The sequence below is a fragment of the Drosophila teissieri genome, chromosome 2R (genome assembly GCF_016746235.2).
Source record: "Drosophila teissieri strain GT53w chromosome 2R, Prin_Dtei_1.1, whole genome shotgun sequence".
NCBI classification, from domain to species: domain Eukaryota; kingdom Metazoa; phylum Arthropoda; class Insecta; order Diptera; family Drosophilidae; genus Drosophila; species Drosophila teissieri.
In genome coordinates, this window is record NC_053030.1 from 13,106,310 (window position 1) to 13,132,461 (window position 26,152).

The window sequence follows — 26,152 nt, forward strand, 5'->3', positions numbered from 1 at the left end:
CCGGTTTCTGTGGCTACATTTCAATTATGCTAATTACAAGCAGCCATCAAACACCTAATGGCAATGGGGCGAGCAGGATTTCAGGATTTATGCAAGTCCAACCCCAATTTATCCCCACCATTCTCCTCCGACTCTATGTCTCTGTGCGCTTTGTCATTGAGCTATTGCGGTTTGGCTGCTAATTTATGGGCTTGCAGTGTGAGCCCAACCCATTCCATGGCCCCTGAGAGCCCAACTCCTCCATCTGTAAATAAAACATAGAGCTCTGGGCCTGGAGTAGAGTAGTTTCTTTCCCTCTGAGGTTGTAAACATGCCGCACACACAAAAGATTCCCACCTTCTCTTTTTTTTCTTGTGCCCCTGAAATTCTGCGCAAAACTATAGAAACGAAAGGAACAGACAGCAGATTTGCTCCTTTTGTCCTGGAAATGAAGTACTCAAATTACATCCACAGTATATGTGTGCATGCCATAAAGCTGTCTGCAGCAATCCGATAATCATCTAAGGGCTTGTGCCACTTCATTTCGGAACAACAAATTTTATTATGCAGAAGAGACTTCTTTTGCTTTCAGGCTCGCATTTTTTCCTACACTGCGTGTGAAGCGCCGCCACAAACTAGGATATGTAGATGGCTAGATATGGTGGCATTAAAAATAAACTATTCCTTATTGTTCCCGCTCCTTGGCAGCCAGAACTGCCGCAGGCTGTGAAAGCCTCCTCACAAAAGACTTGCTCTGCACACAAAAACCAAAAACCAGTGACGATGACAGCAACTCTGTTGCAGATGCCCAAGAAATATGCCTTCTCCCGGCTTTCCCAGAGTCTGCAGCTAATTCGCTGCTGGCTATAATAATGCTTAAGCCAAGTAATAAACGCGGACTTTTTTCCAGCGTTTGGCAAGCAAAATCTTGGCTTGACTTTTGTTTACTTTGGAGGGCAAACAAGGAACCGTTCGCTGCATCTCGATTCATTCCTCAAGTTAATTAAAGTTTTATCAAGCCAAGAGGTAGGCACGCAGACTTCTGGAGGCATTTCCTGGAATGCAGTTTCAGTCATCTCACCCATCTTCGCTACCCCTCAAAACTTCATGTTTTATTCAGTTTCTACTGTTGCTTTTGTTGTTCTCGACTGTGTGTAACTAGCCAAAGTCGACTTGTGAAGTACGAGTGCCATTCGCAAAATGGCTTTCAAATGCATTTCGTCTTAAATGCTGCTGGGAGTTATAGCATCGTCATCATCATTATGGCCATCATGGAATTCAGGTTGTGTCACTCGACGTTTACTCGTTACCGTCTTCGATTTCAATCAATGTGCAGCAGCTTATTGAGATCTTTCCATCTCTCTCCCATTTTCCCATCTCATTTTCCTTTCAGCGCGGCCTTTTGTTTTCCCTAACCTGCGAGTTTTTCCACAGCACCGACTACAACAAAAGGAAATTCATTGAATGGAGAGTACAGAGTTAAGCCTTCAGCAGTTTATGACGCGTCAGATTCAATGAGTTCGTGCCTCAATGGATCCCTTCTTCTCTGATGGCGATGATGATGATGGTGATGATAGCGTTGCAGCAGCTGTCGAGTGGAGATTAAATGGAAAATCGTTTGGAAAATGTATGTGTTTAACTAGCAGGATCAAGTTCACTCGACTGGCAGATTAACTTAGCTTTCCACAGCAATAAACCTAAGGTTTCCTGGTCTTCAAAGAGTTATTCCCACATAAGTGGCAAACTTGAAACTATGTATATATATGACTATTTGGAGAAGTTATTCCAGGTCGAAAGCATATGTCGTTTGATTGCGTACCTGTAAGGAGAAGAGCGAAATACAAACCAATTAGTAATTGATACACATACATAAAATTAATTGGAAATAAATGTAATATGTATGGGCAGCATAACCTCGATTCCTATATGTTAACGACTTCCCCAACCACCCAGTTACATGGAATCGATAAACGGTGTTCGATTACATCCCCGATAAGATATGATATAGCATAGCTATAGAGACCACACAGCACACAGCAGACAGCACTCGGGTAGCTACAAAAGCGGTACAAAAGCTGTGTATTGATAACTCTGCTTCGTTATCGATGTGTGTCAAAGAGCGCGGACTGCCATTGGAAATTATAAATCAATTTCCAGGCATTCAGCGCCGATCGGCCGTGATAAGATTGCCGCCAAGGGAAAAGGTCGGATCAGGGGGCTTTAGCATACTGACGAAACGTGGCAGCCGCAAGGAAAGGGCAACTTAAGCGGCTTACCCAGAGGTTTGACCACGTCTCAAGTTGTCCCCACGAATGGCTGCCTATATGTTGCTTCTACATACTCCTCCCTATACGAGTGTATATGTGATGTTTTAATTAAGGCAACCGACGACGACTGCGACTGCGACTACGACGACTGTCCGGTCGGAGCGTCGCCAGTTAGCAGGCACAACTATCGGTCAATAACTTGGCCCAGGCACGCGCCACATACAGTGGAGCCTAAGTAAACTGAACCTTAGATAACCCTAGATAAAAGTAGGATGGGTTTTTCAATCCATTTATAGTTATAATAGGCGCATTTCACTTCAAGCGTAGTTCATTAGCTAAATGCTTTAAATACCTCTTCTAATTAATGAAAGAAGACTTGTAGCTATGTAATGTTATGAGATTTGACTGAAACGAAGTTGCACTGTACACCGTCGGAGGTCCGACGATGTGTGTGGTGTTTATTTAGGGCTGAGGCAAGAGTCAGCGCATAAAAGAGTTGCTTGATTGCTGGGCAAACGGAGCCGAAATTGAATTTTACTCGCCATCTAACTGGGCGAATGTTCAATTATGCGAGGACAAACGAGTTTTTTGCATGACCATCGCAAAAGGCCGCACAGAAATGGGTAATCTTGGGAGCGGCTGGGCTGCTCCGTTTCCTTCGTTTGCTCGGTCAGCTCATCCATTCCATTTTGCTGGCACATTTAATTGCAGCAATCAAATGGTTTTCGGGGCGGTGGCCACCTGGGAAATTTCCTCTGGCGCATACACACTCGTATATCATTTCATTTGCCTTTAATTTGACACATGACGTGGGGGCATTTCGGGGGCGGGGGCCTCGACTTCTTCCTGTTGCTGCCATTTGCAAAATGGCCGCCCTAACTGTTGTTGTCTAACAAAATGGCCGCCTTACGTCTTCCGCTCAACAGCCTGCACACAAAAAAATAAAGCCCATATACTCCCACACACCCAGCCAGCCAGCGAGCCAGAGAACCTAGAGTTCATTGGTTTCTGAGCGGCATTTTTCACTTGCTCTGGCAAATGACTTTGGCCACATGCTGGGACCCGCTTTTCCCCCACTGACTCCCACATTTTCTCCGGCATTTTCCCCGCCCGTGGCAAGTCGCTAAGCTGGGCTAAGTTAAGCGCTTTTCCGCTGCCGGCGTTGCCTTTTCTTTGTCCTTTGGCATCCAGCGATGTTGCGGGGACGTTCCTTGTTGCGCAGCAAAAACTTTTGCATTATGAAATTGTAAATGTTAGCCGACAGACAATAAGAAAGTAACACTCATCAACCAGGTGGTCGTAATATTTGTCAGCTAACAAAAATCTGAGAATTACTACAGCTCCATAAGAACTGAACTAAGTAGCACTTAAACCTCAAACAAATTTGCAGGAATGTAAAAATATAATTCGTTTTAAACCATTAAGTCATCGTTCTGAATAAAGAACTCTAAGCTGACAGCAAGGTCACACTTTTGACTCTAGTGTTACCAACTGTATTAATGAAACATTCTTATCCAAGCTACCAAACTTTTTAGCTTTCTAATGCTTGAAACTAGTACGTGTTCAACAGTGTAACTACGCACTTCGGTTGCCTCGAGCTGTCCGAACGTTTTAGAAAAATCGTTTGCAGTTTGCCAAGGCGAAAAACAAACTTTTCACCCCTTAAAACGAATTTTCATCTAAATATATTTGGTTTGTGGTGTGAGGAATTAAATTCTTATCTTTTGTACAATGTTTTCGCAAAGCATTTGTTTTATCAACTTATGCTATTTCCATTGCTCGACTTAAGTCGATTTCTCTCTAGCTGAAAACAAACAAATAATTGAAGCTTTTATAGAATCTAATTTTTTATTTAATTTAATTCTGATTGTCCACATTGACGTCGAAATACGTATTAAGGCGCGCTCTCCACACATCGTCGGTGGCCATTTTAATGCTAAACATGTAGCTTCCCATTGGAAGGGGAATTTTCGCGAACATTTGATCGGTCAAGACAAAGTCCTTCACAACTATATCATGCTATCAAAAGTACAGAATAATACAGGATGATAGAATAAATACGATTACAACTTACGTTATAGGGACAAGAATGATTGAAATTACTATAGGGCTTCACAGCGGTGTGAAAGTAATGGACAATATTCATAGGATTGGGATGTTTCATATAGTGACATAAATCAATAGTGACGTTGAACAGAAACGGATGGTAACCCGACAACTTCTTATAGACACCAAAGTTCACAGAGATCTTTTGAACAGGAAGCTTCAAGATTTTGATGTACACGTTCTCTGCGATTATGCCGCGACCCAAAACTTTGAGATTACAAACAGGGAACTCTACGAAGGACTGGTCCAATACTTCACACTTGACGTTTGTATGGCGGGTAATGCTTTCTACGCGGAGCTCCAAAGTCAATAATATAGTGCAAAACACTGTGAACGTTGTAAACCTCATGACTGAATATTTGGCATTACTCACCACCTACTTGTTTTGCGTAACAATACATTTGTTATGAACTCATGCTAAATTGTTTTCTAATTTGTTTCTGATTTGAATGTAATTCTTGTCTGTCATTTAAGTTATCGTAGTGTAAAATCTCTTCACGCTCATGGTAAGTGGTTTTTCAACTGGATTATTCGTTTGTTTAAAACATTTTTGGCACTACATTTTAATTATAATCATAAATTATATGCAAGGAATATTATTATATGGGCTTCAACACATTGAATGAGAGTTTATATAATGAAATGAAAATTGAAAAATATTCCCCTTACAAAAGGTCATCTTACTCAATCTATCAAGATCTCTATCAACATTCGTGCATGAAATTGGCTTTATTACGAAATGTCTGGATTTTGCTATTCATCCCGATTTGGATATATTGTTTCAGTTCCAAGGGGAAAATCAGTTTCCCAGTCGCGAGAGGGTGATTCACTGATGGGATTGCCGGGCGACGGATTAAAATGCATTTTCCGAGACTCATAATGATCCGGGCCCTATGCCAATTTCCCTTTTAAAGGGTAGTTCTCCTTAGGGCACGTGTGCCACAGTAGTTTGTGTAAATATCCCTATATTTTCCTTTTTTTTTGCCTGTTTTCCGTTTCTAGTCTGCTCTATGAACTTATGCATCGCTGCGCTTTGACAAACCATAATCCCCTGGCAGTAAAAATATGGATTTCATTTCGTGTTTCATATTTTATGGGCTCACAGCGAAATGAGAACGATGGAAATGAGAAATAGTTCGCCCCAGTGCTAATGGCCAGTTGTTAAACTTTCAAATTGATCCATGGATTTCACAGTCGGATGCGGCACACATTTTCCTGCCCCGCGTTTGAAGTTTTCTCGAATGCGTATGCGTAAAAAAAAGAAAGAAATACTGAGGGCCGCTCCCCACAGAAAATCGGGTATAAATCGTAGTGTCAAAGAGCGGAGAATATAAATTTATGATTTATCGAAAGCATATGCGCTACCTCCTCCTACAGGAAGTACCCGGCGATACTTTGTAGTGGCGAGTTTTCCCAATTATTATTAGCATTTTACAATCGCTTGGGCATGTTTTGAATAGGTCTTTAGCGCACATCGAAGATGCCACGCCCCCAAGAAAGTCGGGGAAAACACCGACAGATGTCCCAGAGAACAGATGTCCATTCCTGGGGGACCTGCCTGGGAATCAACTTCGGTTTGTCCACGTCCCCAGTTCCATTGACAAGGATGTCAAGTTGAAAGTTTGCCTCAAGAACTAAAGATGTGTGTAGGTAGGGTAGATATATATGTATATTTCCGCAATTGAATCAAAATCAAGCGGAAGTTGGCAGCTGTTGTTGTAGGTGTCGGAAGCACTCTCCAAAAATATCCACAAAACTTAGAAAATGATTCAGAAATAGTGTCCGCCCCTCGTGACACTGAATTATGTGCAGGTTAAGTGCCGCCGACAGATTTTGACACATTGCGCAGCGAAATGCATATCCCAGATTGTGTCGAGTCACCGCAGTTGCTCTGATTAGAGCCAAAATGCAATGTGAAAGCGGATTGGACTCGACTCGATTGAGTTGGCTAAGTTGGAAACGAGCACTTCTTTAATTAACATATGCTGCTGCGTCCTGTTTTTGTTGTTCGTCTTTGTTGTCTTTTCCCAACAGCTGCTGCGGTCTGCAACTTTTCCCAGGCGGTTTTTGTTGTTTCGGTTACCGTTTATGCTGTCGGTGGTTGTCTAACAAATTAATTTCATATTACCGCCGCCCGCTTATGTATGCACAGCAGCGGTCAAAGTACTAGCTACGTTTTTGAAATTGTGCCCTTTATTTATGAGTTACAGTATATTTAGAAACCCACTTTGTGATATAACAGTTTCATTGCAATGACTTACTATATGACAGAAATGATTATTCAGTAAATTATTTTATAAAGCACTTATAATAAGAAATGTTACTCAAAACCACACCTCAAATCAGATACATTTAGTCGTATATATGACATTGACCTCTGCTGTGCGTGAACATAAACTCTGGCATTGCAGTTCATTTGCCACTCGGGTTACATGTGTGCGGGATGGCCGATGGGATGGATCCTATCCTATGCCTATCCAACCCATCGTATCCATTCCCAACCTATCCCTCCTTCGGCAGCAGTTCCAATTGAAATTAATGTTTTATGGTTTCTGCAGCGACCGCACACAGCACAATGACTGTGGATGGGAGAATAGGACAGCTGGACAGTTGGACAGCTGGACATTGGAGAAAGGAGGAGTAATTTCAACAGTTTTCCGCCTTCTGGTATTTCAGCTCGCTTTTCCTAATGCCAATTTGCCATGGAGAGTTTCCTGTAAGTGACAAAAGAAAATGCCAATCCTTGGGCATGGCCAGACTTTCTTTCCCCTTTTCCCTTTTGTCCAGGGTTCTTATTTCTTTCGGCTTGTCGCCGCTTCTTTGTTTCGCTTTTGGCCATGGCAAATTGGACATTCTTCTTCAAATTTCCTGTTTATGCTCCATAAAATCCATCGAAGCGTTTAATATTGGCAACTTACGTTGGATGGAAATAAAGGAAGCAGCAGCGGCAGGAACAACGCGCCAAGTACGTGGTCTGGGACTCAAATGGGTTTGTTGAGGCATCTACTATGTACGAGTATGTAAATAGGGTGCTGGCGTCTGGCATTGAATTTATTTTCCACTGTCTGAGTCAGAAAATACAGCTGCTTGGCTATCCAACTTATCTGCCGTGATTTAAGTGAAATGTGAGCGATTTGAAAGCATTTCAATTTATCTTATGCCAAAGTTGACAGCTCTAATTTGAAGCGACATTTCCCTAATTTTCGACCAACAGGTAGACATCAATAACTCAGACCATTCAGACATTCAGATAAATATTTCATCAGCTAGTGCACAACCTTGACAAGAATGACATTTAGTGAATGATACAGCTATCTAACATGTATGTATCTTCAAAAAGAGGTTCGACTGTAGTTTGCGAATAATAATTTGGACTGAAAAGCCTGTCAGGCAAAAGAGAGAGTTGAGTTACCATCATAATCAAAGCTATTTTTTCTTTTTTAGTTTGCATATCAGTGCAAGTGGGCTTGGTTCACTGGGATTATGCAACTCGTCTGGGGCAGCTGGAAAATGCAGTTGCAAATTTTGGGTTGCAGTTGCAGTGGCATTTGCAGTTGCATCCCACGCACGAATTGGTCGACTGGCAGTGGCGCCTGCCCACGTTTAGGCTGTTAATTGAATTTTTCGCCTAACGATATGAGCTTCATAAATAAGCGTGTACAACAATAACAATAATAACAGCCAGCGGCGAAATCCTATCGAAAAACGTACGCCACAAATGAAACGGGTTTCATTTCGATTTGATCAAATTTATGTCAATTTCAGAAAGTGTTAATTGCACTTGACGTCGATTTATGTGTCGCATAATTTTATCGGGGATAATGACAGCCAACCGCAATAACAAGTGCATACTTAGTGGGGCATAATCGCGCTAAAGGCACCATTTTTAAAGTTTAGCTAACCGAAATGCAAATTTAAATTGGCAAATGCAAATGAAGGGGCGCAAAGTGGGGCGGAATATTTCACAAAAACAGGAGATTACATTTTGTTGATTTATATTTGATGCAACCCGAATTCGAAATAAGTATCTGTCAACCGCTTTGTTATTTATCGTTCGATTGAATAACGCTATTTTTCATGATTTTGATTGGATTTTATGTTTTCGTTTAAATGTTCCATTTTATTGGAATTGAGACATGCAAAGAATTCACTCGAAAGCCATAAAAACTTAAAATAAGAATATTGAACGCACAACTTTTCTTTCATTAGAATTTCTCCATTTGAAACTTACGTGAGCGGGTGAGAAAATGTTGTTTGCCCATTTATCATCATAATTTTCTCATTATTAAATTCATTTTCGTTGCTTTGTGCACTCACCTGCAAACGAGAATGGAGAAGAAGAAGGAAGAGAAATCCAATTAATGAATAATGAGTTTTGTAGTTTTTCAAATAAAGCAAGTTTTAAGCAGCCCATAATTCAACCTGAGTGCGTTCACACCTCCGAGCAGACACACACTTTGGCTAACTTAATTTTAAGGGCATAAAAGTTTTACAAATATTTCCTTTCCCCCACTTTGTTTTGGCCCAAGCACCCACACAAAAAACGGGGGAGTTTTTGATAAGACAGAGCCAGATATTTGTGCGCTCCAGTTGGCAACAAATTATGAAAATGAAAAATGCCATCAAAGCAGCGTAAATCATCTGACTTTGACATTATTATTTACGACCGGGGTCGACCCTAAAACAAAAGAAAAGGGGAAAAGGCATAACTCTTGTCTGTTAAGTACAAATCGAGTGGCCATAAAGGTGTATAAAGCATTTGCGATAAGTGCGATTTTTGTTCAGCTGACAGCGTTTAAATCACATTTAACTGTCTAAATATTGTGTGGCTCTCTGCATTTAAATATGCCCAGCGAATTTCCCCACTACGCATAGTGCGCCCATTATGAATCATCAGCATTCAGCGAAAAGATGAGCAGGAAAAGCGGCAGGAACAGGAGCAGGAAAAACCGAAAGCACTTGCCATTTGACTTCTGTCCCGGGTCCCCGCTTCAGAATTTTATGGCATTTTATTTTAGCTCAACTTCAGCCCAATGCGCCCCACCACCCCACCACACCCGGAAAACCCACTCACTCCACTCCCAGACCCTCTGCCACTTCTCCCGATGTCTCGGCGTTTGGCCCCGTCAAAACAACATTTCTGCGTTGGGCAACCGCAGAGAGTCAAACAAACAACAGATCCAGCGACAACGAATGCACTGGGAGAAAATAGCCATTAAGCCATATGGTTTTGTTCAAGCTACATCCATACGGAAGAAATGAGCATACATACTAGAGGCGTCTAATAACCCATCAATTTATGTTTGGGAGCACAGCGATTCATTGCGTTAATGTTATTATTCCATTCATTTTTCTTATTTTTATTGAAGTAAGTTTAAGGTTAGGCAATCAATAAGAGGAAAGTATCATAAGTCTTGGAAGACTGGAATCTATTTTTTAGGAAGGCAACATTTAAGTAATCTTCCGTTCAACCCGTTAAACACTTTTTATTATTATATCTATCCCATCTAGAAAACAGTGGATTTCAAACCAATAAGACTTTTATCAGCGTAATACATTATTTTCAAATAGATGAATTAGTTTTTCCTGCCCAAATCGCCAGAAATATGTTCTTGTGCACGGAATACACTATGGGATATACATATATAATAAAGTGAAGCTGTTGAGAGCCGCGTTAGATGACGATGACGATGCTCACAACTTGTGCCGAGGGTTGGGGATCTGGATGAAGGACAGGGGATGAGCCGGGTGCCAGAGAAGTGCCACAGAACGAGGGTGCGGGAGGATGGATGGATGGTTGGCGGGAATGCCATCTCTGTGTGGCAAGCGTCTGTTGCAAAATCGAAAAAATATTGTGCGTTAAGAGGGATGCTCTCTGGTGGACTGGGCCAACACACTACCAACTACCAACAGCTGAGAACGGGCCGAGGAGGGGAGGTGGTGGTGGTGGGTGATGGGTGAAAATGCCACTGGAATGAGGGAGGAAAAATCGATAAATGCCTCGAACATATGAATTATGTGTCTGTGCGCACCCCCAATCCACAATCCCCATCCCAAGCCGCCAATCCTTCTCCGATTTCCCACTCCGAGATTCAGCTGCGGTTCCTCATCGGGTTAAGTTCAAGTGGCAGCTCATTGCACTCCGGCCAGAGATACATTTTACAATTTCGCATTTAATTCTCCAGAGCCATTCGCCCGGATTGGGCTTTATGGCCTGGCAGCAATTGGCGCCCACACACGCAGTTGCTGTTGCTGTTGCTGTTGTACTCGCTCTTGCAAAACTGGACAACAGTATCTGGTGCCCTGCCCACGATGGCATGGCGCTGCACTGACCGCATTAGATAGGAAAACCCCTACGGGGCTGCCTGGTCGCCACCAATCCACCACCTCACCACTCCACCACGCTCCCATCCTGTCCAATGAATGTTTTTGGCAACTCATATGCAAATATGTTGCGAATGGCCGGGGCAAACTGGAAACTGGACACTGGGACACTGGACATTGGGCACAGGTCGAGTGCTGCTGGGTAAATCAATGAATGTGTTTGGACAAGTGGCAGCCTTTGTATCTCCCTGAATCCCTTACGCCATTCACCGACAACCCTGGGCATTAATCCGTAAGATACGAGTGCTTATACATTTCGCAAAAGCAGTTTAGACTTTATTTCCAATTCATAGCTGGCCATAGAGATGATCACCGTTTGGTGCCACGAAAGGACCAAAGAATCTATCTTGTACAATTCTCTTCTTATAAATAGTTCAAAAGCGCATTTCATCATCCGAGCTACAGTTTCGTGAGATTTCAAAACACTTTCAAGATGATGTAATGCAGCGTAAATTACTCAGTTAATTGATCTTCATTAAGTTCGCCTCTGCTAACAGATAGGTACATTCAGAGTACATTATGACCATCACTGGTCATCATTTTCGTACTCCCATTTTGCAACCGCAAGCGGCATGATTTATGCTGTAAACAAACCCCAAGACTTAATTAATATTGATTGGTCTAAGTCTGGGGGAAATCGTTATCTCGTTTATAAATTAGGCGGCAGAGAACAGTTGAACTTATAACCCAAAGCTGCTGGAGTTGCCTGGCCACGAAAGCAATTTGGCCCGGCCAACTGGTAACTTTCATAAATAGAAAGCGTTTCTGGGATGCATTGCATATCCAATTGGTAAACGCTGATACGATTGTCTGGATTGTCTGTCGGAGAAAAAAATATAAGACATAACCGAAAACCGAAATAAAAACAAGAAACACACTGAACAATAAATTTTTCATGCTCAACACAAACGCACCATGTACGTACACATATTTATTTATGACAGCACGCAGGTCGCAGCCACGACTCCAAGTTCGAATCGGAATTGACCCCCGAAAAGTTATCTATAGATCGCCGACGTCTGCGGTTTTCCCCCCCGCACTTTTCCTCCATATATGTATGTACATACGTACGTACGTATGAGCTGATAAATGGAAATGGGAAATCTAGCGCAACGTCGCGTCGTCCCAGTCGATTTCGATTCCAAGCCGATCCCAGCCGATCCGATCCGATTCCAAGTTCCAAGTTGCAAGTTGGTTGGATGGTGATAAGGCAATCAATAAGGCAAACATACGGCGCGAGGTTTATTGAACCCCCTCTGGAAAATGAGGGAAACCTCCAAGTGCAATTAAGTCGCTTTTCGGTCTGCACTCGATTGCAGTTTTGTTTATTTCTTGCTTAATGGTGATTTATGTTGCGGTTCATTGGCTTTCGGGAGAGGCTCGCCTTTCGAAGGGTTTGCCTTTCGAAGGGCAAATTGCCAGTCGAATATCTCAAATAAGTTTGTTTAGGAATCAGTTACAAACATATTTAGATATGATAATGTGGTAAATATTTGCGGGCGAATCAGAGGCCCCAGAAAAGTCAGAACCCCAACTCAGTTACCTGAAGGTTGGGTGTTAGGGAGGTTTGGAGATGGATGGGCACACACACACACGCACTCACATGCGACTGGGTGTCAAGGAAAATATTTGTAAGACAATATTTACCCACGACTAATGCCACAGATTCGGGGTGAGGTAGAGATTTGGACAAAAATATTTGTGCGTGTCAACAAGCCACGATGATGGTGCGTCTCCTCGCCTTAAATTGATATTCATTCCACGTTCTCGAGGAGCGTGACCGATCCCGATCTCTATATAAATGATTTGATTGACATCAATAATTGCATGTACATACATTTCCATGCATTTGGCAGATGGCAGATGTCGTAGGTAAGTTGGCTACCGAAAAACCAAATGGGCAATACTCGTGGTAGTCGAATCCGTAACAATTTGCATGTCTCTAGTGACAACGACGGTGTTTGCATGAAAAATAAACAGAGCTCTGCTGAGTGACGTTCAACGTTCCGCCTCCCCAAGCATAATTAAACGCATTTGATGTGGTTGTTCTGTTCTGTTCTGCCGAGGGAATACCTACCATCTAGTTGAAAGGGTATAAAGTATTGGCTTACACAGGGAACAAAGTGCACATTTCCATCAATGAATGTTTACTTAATATCATTAAGTTTAGGTTTAGGTTGGGTAAGTATAGTTTATAGATATCATGTTAGAGATAAGCCTCATAAGTAGCTGGCAGTTTCAACTTTGGTTTCCCGACTATACGGGGTATTAAGAAATCGTAGCTGTGAAAGCCCTATGCAACACTTCTTCCATTTCGTCGGCTGGTTTCTGGCTATTCTCTTTCGGATCTCGTCTCATCAATCACGTTTTGGCAGCTCCACATGCTTTCCATCCAGCTCAGCCCGTACGTATGTACGTCCGTACTTCCCTCTCTATTCCTGTCTACGTGACTTCCGTCACTTGGCTTGCCCATTTGTCCCGCGAGCTTCGAAGTTCCCATCCCATTCCTACACTTCCCTTCCTGGTACCGACTATACCACGATTTCCAACCTCTTTGCTCTGCGGTGCTGGGGGCTTCTCCAGTTGCTCCAGCTTCTTCTTGCAGTTATCTACTTGCCTGTTGTCATGTCAAACACTCGGCACAAAAGTTCAAGTGCGGGTCCTCCCAGCCGCCCTTCCACCCATTTCCCCAATTCTGCCGGCAATTTCACGCTTGTCAGGTTGGCGAAAAAGTTTTGCCTCTTTATTTTTTTAGCGGGCCCTGGCGCTTACCTGCAGCCCACAGCCCCAGGAGTGTGAAACATCAGTAAAGTGTCGCAGGCAACACAAAAGCTCATTTGTTCGGCGAAAGTAAAATCGGCTTAGAGGCCAAACTATGCAGCGGTGAGTGGGCCAAGTTCCAAGAACTTTATGGCTCTGCGCGCACAGACAACTTAATTAGATAAATGCTCTTCGCTGTCAGTTTTCTAATTTTCTAGTTGTAAAGTGATCCGAACGCCCACATACTGCGCCCTATAACTATAGTCAACATTATCGTCATTATCTCCATCATCATTGTGGAGAATACTGAAGAGGGTCTTCCTCCTCCCCTCCCCCTCTTCACCCTCACGACAGCTGACATAATTTTATGCTCGACATTCAATTAGGAGTAGGTGTAGGTGCCATCATCCCCACCGAAACTACGGAACTCTGGCAAATGCAAATTGTGAGCAGACAAAAGCAATTTGTGTCATTGCCAGCAGCCATATACATAACACAATTGCGGTCAGAATAATAGCATCAAGACGTGTAACTTTGTGGAAGTGACAGCAATTTAGTGTGTAATTGTGACACTTTGGTGATGGAAATACATTTACACTTTGATATCTGTTTTTAAGGTAAAAGTATAGGTACTTCAAGCATAAAGTCAGTATGTCTTAGTCAAAGCATATATCATGAAGTAATCAATTTTGTGTAAATCTGATAGTTCATTTGGAAATGCCTCTAGCAATGCTCAAGTTATTAGCTACTTATATTACATTTTTTAAGTAGTTTATTAGTAATATTAATTTGGACGCAACTGTTTTATGGGTAGAACGGGACACAACCGCACGAGGGAGACGGAGCGAGAGAACTGGTATTTTACCACCTCATTACAAGATTTGCATATTTGCATCTGCCATTGTCTGCGACACGAGAACAAGAGCCAAGCACAGACAATGGCTTCAACTCAGCTCAAGGATAGTTTCGCACTCAGAAAACTAGACCTAAATTTAGAAAAGCGGAGGGAAAACAGTGTCTCAGAACAAGACTTCCTGCCACAACTTTCGCGAGTCAAGTGTTTGCCACTTCTGAAGCTAAATCTTAAAAGCCACGGATAACAACTATGTATCTGTTGTTGCAGTTGGTGTTTTTGGGTATTAGGCTCCACTCGCTCGTCAAGTGTACGCAAGTCCTCCATAAAGTCGCTTACCTAATGGCCACAGAGCTGAAACCATCGTCGCTTGGCTGCATTTCACAGGATTTAATGGCAGATGTGCCCCGCCATTCGCTTGGCTCCATTGACAGCTCAATCCAATCCATGCCGCAGAATGTGGAAATAGGAATAGAAACTGTGCGGCGGATAATTGCCATTAATCAGCCGAGTCCACACATGGACGTGGCACGTCATAAGCCGCACAGCACACTACATCCAAACCAGCGTTTGCCATCGGTTCAAAGAACAGAAAAGTCCGGTCTTGGGGTTCAACATCTGGATGGGAATGCAGGAGGACGGGCTGCAAGAGGCGGGGATTGGGATTGGGCCTGGGCACGGGCATGGGCATGGGCATGGCCATCTATGATATATGCAGCACTTAGTACCTACTTAAGTTGCGCGAACGCGGACAAGGTTTCAGATAAGATCACACACAGCTGGCAAGAGCAGAGGCAAAAGCGGATTGTGGCTTAAAGCCACCACAGTGGGGCAAAAACTTAAGCTGGCAACTATATTTTGAAGTGCAATTTAAAAGGGCGCTATATATTTAATCCCCCCTAAAAGGCAATCCACGTAGTGACGATTCGCACCGTAAGTGTGTGCGTGAAAATAAAACACTATGACTTCATTTAATTATCTCGGAAATTGCTTACAAACTACCCAAATAAGTAAAACAAATGGCATGAACAAATAACATTCTATTAAATAGCAAAAAGTACCCAAAACTTCCAAGAATATTGAGTGGCGAATAAAGTGTGAATTGGTGAACTCATAAAATAAACAGTTGCTGGAAAGATATCTGGTAAATCACACACCCAGTTTTAGAAATCTTCGGATCTCGAAATCCCACCCACTGTACCACTCTCCACCACCAAAACTGAAACTGCAACCACACGACTTCGACAACGACGTCGACTACCGTGGCTGCAGACTCGTACTCGTAAGTGGTATAAAGTACGTGCATTTTGTAGATAATAATAAAATAATAGCAACGGCTGCTCATTCAGCGGCAGTCGACTTCGAGCTGGTCGTCTTGGCGCTGGAATCGCAACGGAACGGAGCGGAGCTGAGTTGAGCGGATCGGATCGAATTGATTCGAATCCGATTGGATACCATTGGATACCACTGGATCGGAACAAAGCGAGGCTGGTGACTTGGTCTTGTGGCTGTTGTAACAAATTACTTTTGGCTGGGCCTGTCCACTTCCCTGCTGCTGCTCCCCTGCTTAGATCGCCAGAGTGATCTTGCCCAGACAATGTCGTCGCCATTGTAACTGCTCGTTTTTCATGTTCTATTTTTCTGCGGCAATTGCAGCCAATAGATTAGCTCTCGAGATAATTGCACAGAGGAAATCGCATCGGAAATGATCGGACAACATCGAATGGTTGCTTTTAATATAATCAAGCTTATTAGAGATTTATTTGTGTTAGCATTACGTACTTTTCTTTACTTCGAAGCAAATGCAATGGGTAGTAAACGAAGGTCTTAAGCTCTTAAAAAAAACTTTCATGCGAGACCCAATCGGTAAACTTATTTTTCCAAGTGAAAAGCGGCCAGACAAAAGGAGGGGGGGGGCGAGCCGCAGATGGGGCAGGCGCTTTTCCGTCGCCAATCAAGCGATCGATCTACTTTGAGGCAGCCATGGCCACAGTTTATCGCCGACCGGCGACTGCATTTTGTTGACCGATAAGTCCGAAGGGGGTTAAGCACGAGGAGCCGCATGAGTGGGCAGCAGGGGGTTAAGCATGAGGCGAAGACGGAGTTGGAGGTGGAGGGGCCGTGGTCGTCAAGTAAGTTCCAAAGCCAAGACCAACTTCATTTGCTTGCCAACCAAAGCGAGCGACTTTTTCAATTAATGTAGCCCATGGGCACGCGAAACCTGAAACCAGAAAATGCTTAAAAACAAAAAAAAAAACCAAGAAAAGAAAAGTAATGAGAGCCCGAAGAAGCGAAGATGCAAAGGGGCAGTGGAAAAACAATGCAAAAACTTTGTTTACTTTGCCAGCCTGTCTTATCGCTCGCTCCACTGGCCACAAAATAATTACCGAAGCCAGTTCCAAGCTCCCCAAGTGGAGAAAATCATCCGGTAGAATTGAGTTCTTTTGGGCAGGGCGTGGTGGCCAACCCATATCACAAATCTCGGGGGCCTAGAGAGCTAGAGACTCGGGTATGGCCAATGGGGCTGCAAGCGAGTATGGCCAGCACTTTGGCACTTCGGCTAAATGACTGCATTTAAAAAACTGTTGCCGACTTCCGTTTCGGCCGTTTCACTCCTTTGGCATCTGCTCGAGGTGATTAAGTGCGATTCGAGGCGTGGAGGCAGATAATTTCTGATATTTTATAGCCCCGGTGGTGTGTGGAGCGTGGGGAATGCTAAATGGGCAAATGGAGGAGCCCCCAAGTCCGACCGTTCCACGAGAGGTGTGAGATTTGCGAGCCTGGCCAGGCCAGTTTTGTTTTAACAGCACTTTAAGCCACTCAGCCGAACAAGTTAAGAACGGAAAGATCACTTTTTCTGAAGTAGCTTGAATGCTATTTCTTCGCACTGGAATCTCTAGCCGTGTCCTTCGCTGTAATGCAGTGCCCCACCCACGGAACACCCACGCACCTATGCAAATAGACCTTAATCCCTGGAGAAACGCCCCCGCGGAAAGTACAGTGTGCTAAATGCGGAGCGAGATACATTGTGGCCAAGATGGCTTCATGGTCAGAATGATTTCCTGTAACTGCAGCCAGATTTCTTCGCCTTCTTTCGGATTCTTCACCGAATCTCCCTTTCTTACTTTAGTTGGTCAAATCTGGATTTTGTGGTTGCGTGCATTGAACTCTGCGAACATTTCGGGTTGCAAAATCAGTTTCGGCTCGTTGCTGTTGTTGTTGTTGTTCTTGTTTTGGTGTTTGTGGCGGGTTCAAGTGAATTATTCATCTTGTCATGTCGAATCGGCGGAAGGCGGGTAGGTTCGAGTTCGAAGCTGCAAACGAAATTGCATTCTGCCAACGCAGCAGAGTTACACAGAGAAAAATGCAGCTTAGTTTCATCAGCAACTAGTATGCTTTTTTAATAAGAATAAAGGAATATTCCTTCTCATTCATTAAGATTTGCTGATTCTCTGCTGGTTACTTCCCCAATTATTCAATATAAATTCTTTGTTTAACCTTTTTTTTTCCGTGTCGCAATTCTGCTGACTTTGTGATAGCTTTGTTTTTCAGTTTATTTGGTGTCGAATACGGTTCCTCCTGCTGTTTTCCATAAAAATTCCCGCAACATGAGTTTCCCAAAGTAGATGCAACATCTACACGCTGTTCCTGCCTCTTGCTTGTAAGGAAACAAATATAACACAATATTTTTAATTAAATGGCAAGACCAACTTTTGTTTAACCACACTTCATTGGCGAAACTTTATGTGCTGGAACAGAAGTTGTCATTGTTGGCAGATGAAAAGCCAGGCACAATGCAAATCTCTTGAAAAAGAAACCCAAGAAGACAACTCGCATCGACCATCAATAAGTGCCACAGAAGTGAGATATTTCCGAGTCCTTTGAGCGGCACTTAGTCATGAATACATATATGTACATATAGTATGCATCTTAAGAACCCAGCACCTTCGAAAGACGAACAATTTCCGGCGCTTTGTCAACACTTGAGAGTGACGTCCGCGTTTTAAACACCATTGAGGGACTTTGCATCGGCTCGTAATTAGTCCGCATTCAACGGAGAAGAAGTGACCTCATTCGAGACTTCTAAACACTCTCTCCCCGAACGAATGTTCCATTCTTTTTTCCTCTTTGTCACATTGCGACACAGCACCCCGGGCCATAACCACCATATGGAAATGTTTACTTTGACAAGCGCACCCTCGGAGGAAGCGGAAAAAATGTGTCCAGGAACATGAAAAGGGGTGCGAAATTAGAATAACATGTCACTCATATATTGTATCACGTAATGCGGCTAAATATGCTCCTGGCCACGGGAAAAAGTCAGTGAAGCAGCCAGCAGGGTGAGGCGACTCGCCCAGGACACCAAACAATTGCCACAATTCCCAGGCTAAGAGCGAGGAAATATGGCCAGAAAAGTGAAAACAAAGAGCGCCAGCAAATAAACACGAAAATGGGAACAGGTCCTCGCACGTGAGTTTTTGGTACACGGTATTTGTAGGATCCTTCTGTATAATCAACTAGCTTGATTAGCAACTATAAGAAATGTGCATATATACATAATATATATAATGGTCTTATTATGTTATGGTATGCTTGTACTACCCATTTCAAAGTTATTAATCGAAACTTAACTGATGCATTACTATAGGGTACTATATGGTCGAGAAGCCACGTAAGTCCATTGTCACACATTTTATTCAGCTAGTTACACCCATGTAAGTGAAGTTTTTTTAATTACATACCCACCACATAAAGCTTGAAGTTATGTGAGGGAATGCTTTTAATTAAATCTGGCATTAAGTCCTGCGACTTATGACATGCCATGACCTAAAAATTTGTTCAAAGATTTTTCATTCCATTTGCATATGACATGCCCGACCATTTTTTACGACCAGACTTTTTTGGGGCCTTTTTCTTGGAGCTGGCATTGATAAATTTCGCAGCTGATAAGGCGGCTCCCCGTTTTTCCACGACAATTTTCACTTTTAGGGGTGGCTTTTCTTCCTCGATTTGGAGGGCGAAGGGACGAGATTCAGCGCAGGACATTTAATTTGTTTGCATTATTTGCGCCTTTTGCGGGGATTTCCATTATCCCTCCCTCATTTCCGGCGATTGTTTATTTCTCGAGCCGAAAATTGAAATATGATAAGCCTCTAAACCTCCCCTGGCTTAGTTTTCCAACCAAATCAATCAGACCATGTATTGTGCAGCTGCCTACCGATCCTGTCTAATCTTCATCTGGGACCCTAAACTCGACCTGAAACTGTGGCTGATCCTAAAACCTAATTGCATTTTGGCCTGCACTGGTTCTACCTGCGCTTACCTGATCCCTTAAGATCACTTGTTCCCTGGGTTTGAGCTAATGATAATGACTCGAACGGCTACCATTTTGTCGGGTCGTATTTCTTCGATTTCGGACTTCTTTTTCACAGGAAATCGTGTTTGTTTTGGCTTAAATAATCGTAAACAAGTGCGCAGGTTCTCAATTCATGTTGTGCAGTGTTTAATTTATCTCACTTCAAGCGAAGCTCATTAGTAATGTTCGAGTTTTAAAGCACTATCGACGCAGATAGCCGTTTCGCAACCTTCCCATTTCGAGTTCTTATCTGCAGCTGATATGGTGGGACGCAATTACGCTGAATTACCCCAGGTGATTGGCACATGTGGCTCGAATTGGTAAGGGTTTTCGAAAGATCCTCAAATTTACGAGTGCAAAAAGAGCGCGAGGTGCGAAATATGATTGCATATGACATCACCTTTTGGGGACCCAGTGCCTGTTTTCTGGCACGTCGACCAGACACTCAGACGCCAGAACTGTACTTACATTCATACTTGTTAAAATACAGATATCGAACTTTATGGTCCCGAATACACAACATAGATAGGGAATTGTACAAAGAGTAAAGTCAGATAGGGTCATGAAATACGGCGGATGAGTGGAGTGAACTAAAAATTGCTGGAGGGACAAACCCTTGTCACTGTTACTGGTAATATTTATTGGATTTGCAATCTTACCTTTTTACAACTCCTTAAACATTTCCTGTATATAATCTAGTCTACCGAAAAGTTCAATCAAACATACATAAATATTTGTATACCTTGTATATATTTTTAATAATCTATACCTATAGATAATTTGACAATATATGTATTTCTGTGTAAGCAATTAAGCTTGGAAATTGTAGATTGACACACTAAACAACGAAAGATAGAAACTACCTACATTTTGATAAAGCCCTCTTGCCACATTAGTGCAAAAATTTATCATTTCATATCGAAGTACTTACCTTGACTTGCCCAACTGCTTCCAATCAGCTGGAATATGAGACAACTGCTGACCAGCCAGTTCGAAAAAGTCCTGCTGCTTCTGTTTGTTGTGATGGCCATTTTCAGTTTGATTTTTCGCTGAATTGGCTGGAAACCGTCGTATGCGATCGGAGGTGAGTTGTGTGGCTCAGGTTTATTTGAATTTTTCGATTTGTTTACAACATTTTGGCACTTGATTCTCGCCAATCGCCAATTGCGCCTTCTATTCGTATCCTTTGCACCCACACACGCACACTCACTCACGCGTTGGTACGCGACGCAAACACTTACACGCGACTTTTGCCCACTCCACTTTTGTTATGTATTCTTCGGCGATTATTGCTTTCGATTCTTTTGTTTTACGCTATTCGCATCAATCGCTTACGCGTTTTTGTTTTGCCGGCATTCGCCGCGTAGTTTTGTTGTTTCAGGTCTTGTTGTTGCTGTTGCACGCCTGCAAGCGGAGCATTTTTACAACAACAACAGAAAATACTATCAACAAATTGCACACACACACTCGAGTAAGTAGCGTCGTCTCGCTCTAACCTTCGGCAGGCATCAGGACTTGCAGCTGCAGTTCTTTTTAAATCACATTTTCATTGGGTTTCTGTATTAATTAAGTGATTTTTTGTTTTATTTTCGATTTCGGCTGCGCTTACTTTAATTTTCCACCTATTATCGATGGATTTTACTATTGGCAATCGCGTTTTCTCGCCACTGAATTGTATACATGCGCGCATCGACCTCGGCGACCGAAAAAAAGTCCGAAACTGTCGAAAAAATCCCTAGCTGCGCGGGTGATGCGAAAACACATCCGTTATCGATGTGTATCGATGACCGTACTGCTATCGATATGGGACTATGAATTACTTTTCCCAATACAAATATGCACTGTTTATCTTGCATATTATTTATATATTATAATTTTAGAACTCTTGTTCCATAAGTAATAGAGGAATCGTTGGTAACCTCAATCCTAATAGACTTTGGTGACTATTATCGTCTTTAAAATGCAATCGATGGTGGAGTACACACCACCAAAAACGCGTTAGGAACAATTAGAGAGAGGGCGCAAAATTTGAAAATGATTAGTAGCAAACTATAAATTAAAATGTTAATACTGAGTTGAAATATATTATCGATTGCACTCAGTATAATGCTGGCTTACTTTGGCTAAAGTATTAAAAATTTGCACCTTTGTACATCACATTATTCCTTATAGACATTTTTCTATCTTTTATTCAATATATTTTCATTTCTGCATTATATAACATAAATATACAATATTTATATGGAATCTCGATAGGCGATCATTAACATCTAATTTTCAACTTCCTTCAGAACAATACAAATGTTAATGGTTTACCCAACCAAATTAATGTGCCTCAACTTTTTACCCGACTAATAATATAATATCGTTGTTTTTATATAAATCCTTTGGCCCAAAACTTTATGCCCAAACCAGTGAAAAAATTGCCGGTTTGAAATGCATTCTTTGCAGTTCTTTGATTGCCACCCCCAAGCAACCAACGTGCAGACAGGTTGCGGTCAAAAGTTGTGGCTCTAAAAAAATGCATGTGGCAAAGGAACGCTCATTTAAAAACCGCCGACCAGCAACCAGGAACTTTAAAGGCTGAAAAAAATGAACATATCAGTTTTCGCCTCGGAGAAATGTGAACGCAATAAAAACTCCGTCCAAGGCCGACAATTTGTCGGATGGGCGGGGGGCGTGGCGTGGCGTGGAAATGATAAATTTCACATTAAATGCCAGCGCTTAAACGAAAGCGTCGTAAAAATAAACGACGGGCTGAAAAAGAAGGGGGAGGAAGGAGGCTTTTTTTGGGACTGCCAGGCCGCAAAAATAAGTGAAATGAAATTCCCTTCATTAGCGTATCATCTGTACGCCCGCAAAATGTGGGTCAAGTTTCGAGGACTTATCAAATTACCAGGACCGGAGATTTTTCGCTGCTAATTGCAGGTTTTTAAAAGCGGCACACATTTCCCTGCCAGACGCCACTGCAATTTGCAGTTTTAATTAATTCGAGCTACCCAGCCTGCCTCTATCTACATACATATCTATATCTGTATCTGTATCCGTATCTGCATCCGCATCCCTGTATCTGTTCTGGCAGCTTGAAGTTGGTGGCGACGGACTGGGAAACTTCTGGGCACCCACAAAGCGCGGCGACTGATGGTGATTTGGATTCTGGCTCGGATGTGCTCCGCATTCAAAGCTTTTAGGTGCCGACATGAAAAGGCGCTTAAGTGAATTAAGCCGGTGTGTGGTAATATATAAATTAAGGCATGCACTTCGGACATGGAAATTGCTTAAATATATAAAAGGTTGGCGGGCTCAACCTGCTAAAATCATTGTTTTCGGCGCTAGTTAAAGACAGCATTTAGCTGTCTGTAAAATGTAAAATGGTTAACTTGAATAGAATCAATTCTTTAAGTAATACACATACTTTGATTTTGAAGGAGTTATATATACATACATATATGGAGTTCAAAGTATTGCTGGTTTATTAAAACGTAATTAACGAGGGCTTAGCATTATTTATGTGTATTTCCATCACTTTGATTTTCAGACGGCTAAAGCCGTTGGCCATTTCCCCACTTAATTGGCGGCGACAGGCGGCGCAGGCAGCAACAACAATGCCCACTAATGGCAGGCAGGCCGGTGAGAACAACAACAATGCCCACTAATGGCAGGCAGGCCGGTGAGAACAACAACAAAGTCAGTTAAATTAAGTTAGCGTCTGCAGACAACAAATCTCGGCTTGTGTGCCTGTCCATACGCTCATTGCGCATAAATCAAAATCAACTTGTAAATTTAATATGTCGCTGTGTTTTTCTCGTTTCCACTCCTTTTTTTCACATTTTTTGTGGCGCTTGCCAGAGATCCGCCGATGATTTATGCTGATGTATTTTGAGCGCCAACGAATTGCCGAGAAAATACAACAAAAAAGTGGTGGGGATTACAGAAAAATAATCAATTGAATGTGCAAAAACAAGAGAGAACGCCATGCTCGAGTTGCTCGACTATCAGATACCCGTTAGTCGCCGCTAGTGGGAGAGCCACTTAAGAAAGAAGAAAATACTACTGATAAAATAGCATATATTGTAATTGTAATTACCATCCATATGATTCTGATTATGAATATATATACTTTATAGGGTCGGAAAAACTTTTACCTGATACTTTTCCACAAATCTAATATACCCTTTTAGTCTACGAGTAACGGGTATTAAACGAGTTGTGACTGAAAAATATAATTAAAATCGAGTTTTTAAGAACACTTGCATTTAATGGAAATTGTAAAACAGTGTCAAAAGCAACATCACAGACACTTAAAAGATTTGCCAATAATCAATCATTGTTTAAGCACCATAAACTACTTCTTGTGGTTTTCTGTCTTAATTTCTATAAACTTTTTTCACGTAAGAAAAGCTAATTGATATGCAGGGCGGGAATATCCCAAACAACCGAAAATTTAATTGTCACACTCTAAAATTAATTGGAAATATCTTCGTGAACCTGAAACCGAGTCAATGGATACTGATTTATGCTAATTTTAGGCCCTGGTGACAGTTTGACACTTTGTTTTCGGTGTTTTGATGTGGATCTGTGGCACATGAGTTAGGGATCTGTGGAAAAGGCAGTTCAAGTTTTCCCAAGGAACACACATATTTTGTGTGAGGTGAAAAGCATAAGTGGAATCGAAAGCGAAATTAGGTTGTCTTTAAAAACGAGGGGGGCTTTTTAAGTGAGTTTGGGAGACGTCCAGTGGCATAAAGAGATCCAGATCCACATCCACATCCATGCCAAGTGCAAGTATGATGCATGTGGGGCTGTCGCAGTTTTGAGTGCAGGGAGCAAAATAAATGAGTTTGTCAGCCGGCAGCGACATGATTTGATAATTGGTTTTAAAAGAAATTCGAAAGCTGAAGTTGCAGTTGTGGGGGAAACACAGGAAATGGAAATAGTTTGGCCAGAGTTTTTTGACAGTGAAATGATAAGTTAACTCTTAGCAGCCAATTGAAGAAGGCGATCGGACAAAAACGCGAAACTATTTCAATGCATAATCGATCATCACAATTTAGAAATATGATTTAATGGCAAATGTTTTCCCTTGACACAATTTATTGTCCAAGTATCTTTTATAGCTGCGACCTATACTTGCCACTTCGGTTTATGACCACAAAACTTTTGGCCAATGACACTTGAGCGTTGGTTGGGTTCCGCGAAATTGGCTTAAAGAATAAATGGAAATGACTTGACAGGGTCGAAAGGCTGACTCACAGATGGCGGATCAGAAGTTTGGGCCTTTGGGGTGAGGCTATATGGGGGCACTCACCCAGATTGCGAGTCATTCGCAAAGTTCGATACGGTTATGTAAGACCCCCACCACATTCCAACTCCAAATGACGCATTATTGGGAAAAGGGTAATAAAATCAGCATAATTCCTGACACTCTGGCGGATTGGTAACGAAATTCCCGAACGGTTAATGTGTCACTTAATTGCACGGCATCACAAATTTCATCCTAACTCTCAATGGGCATTCATCCGTCTCTAGGGCGCCCATAATAGACTCATTAACTTGCATTTGGCTGCGTAGGCTGCTGAAATGCAATCCGGCTGTCTCTGCGCTCGTTTTGTGCAGTTTTGTATCTTGTGTGCTGCATGTTGCATGCTGCATGTTGCACGCCGCTCACTGCTCACTCCACACTGCTCACTGCTCATTGTTGTCGTTGGGGCGTGCAGTTGCACTTGTCGGTGGCCATAAATTAAAGTTCTCGGTCCCCTCATGGTGGGAAATATTTGTCGCATGCCAAAAATTGTACAAGCGACAGCATTTTCAACATGTTGGCGGCAGAAATTGCATTTCATGGCCTGTCTGGGCTGCAGGATGCCCGTTCCCAAATTAAATCCTTGCAGCTGTTGCCCAAGGAGCTGGATCGGTGGGCGTCTCGCCAGAAAAGCATATACTCGGCATTGGTCAGTCAAGTTCAAGTCCAGGCTAAGGATAAAAAGAAGCGGATGCAGTGGAGCTCAAAACTGCTGGCAGCAGCTGGCAAATAAGAGCCAGGAAAAACTGAAGAAAACTCCTTTTGGAAACTGCTTACAGCTTATATTTAAACTTAATTTTTAAAAGTATTCGTTTTAAACAAAAATCTAAATATTAATAAAAACGTAAACAATTAAAGAAACTACAATTCAGCTTTAATGTTCCGTCTTTAAAAACAGCAAATATTTGGAGAGTTATTTAAGGCGACCCCAAGCATTTAACTATTTACTGCAAAGTTTTTCCCACTTTCCCCAAATAGCTCATCACATGTTTTTGCTATTAGCTCGGCTGTCGCAAAGGAATTAATTAAGAGGATTCTGCTCCTTTTGGGCAATTGCAGGAAGCCAACTTGGGGCCAATAAATCCTTCAGCCTGTCACAAAATTCCTTGGAGTCCTGCTCCTTTTGACAAGCTGGCAGGTAGGAG

At 42.4% G+C, this 26,152-nt stretch overlaps 2 protein-coding genes across 3 annotated transcripts in view; both read right to left on the minus strand.

The window, feature by feature from the left end:
• Nucleotides 1-21,400, minus strand: part of LOC122612097 (neogenin) — a 34,476-nt gene extending 13,076 nt beyond the window's left edge. For both annotated transcript variants that reach the window (XM_043785480.1, XM_043785479.1), the window contains exon 1: nucleotides 20,637-21,400. In XM_043785480.1, coding sequence (XP_043641415.1) covers nucleotides 20,637-20,736 — 100 coding nt within the window. In that variant the 5' untranslated portion in view covers nucleotides 20,737-21,400. The remainder of the gene's footprint in view (nucleotides 1-20,636) is intronic.
• Nucleotides 4,104-4,701, minus strand: LOC122612421. Its single transcript, XM_043786028.1, has 2 exons — nucleotides 4,308-4,701; nucleotides 4,104-4,267 (listed from the first exon to the last, which is right to left on the minus strand). The coding sequence occupies exons 1-2, from the start codon at nucleotides 4,699-4,701 to the stop codon at nucleotides 4,104-4,106; spliced, it is 558 nt and encodes a 185-aa protein (XP_043641963.1).
• Nucleotides 21,401-26,152: the final 4,752 nt, after the last annotated feature.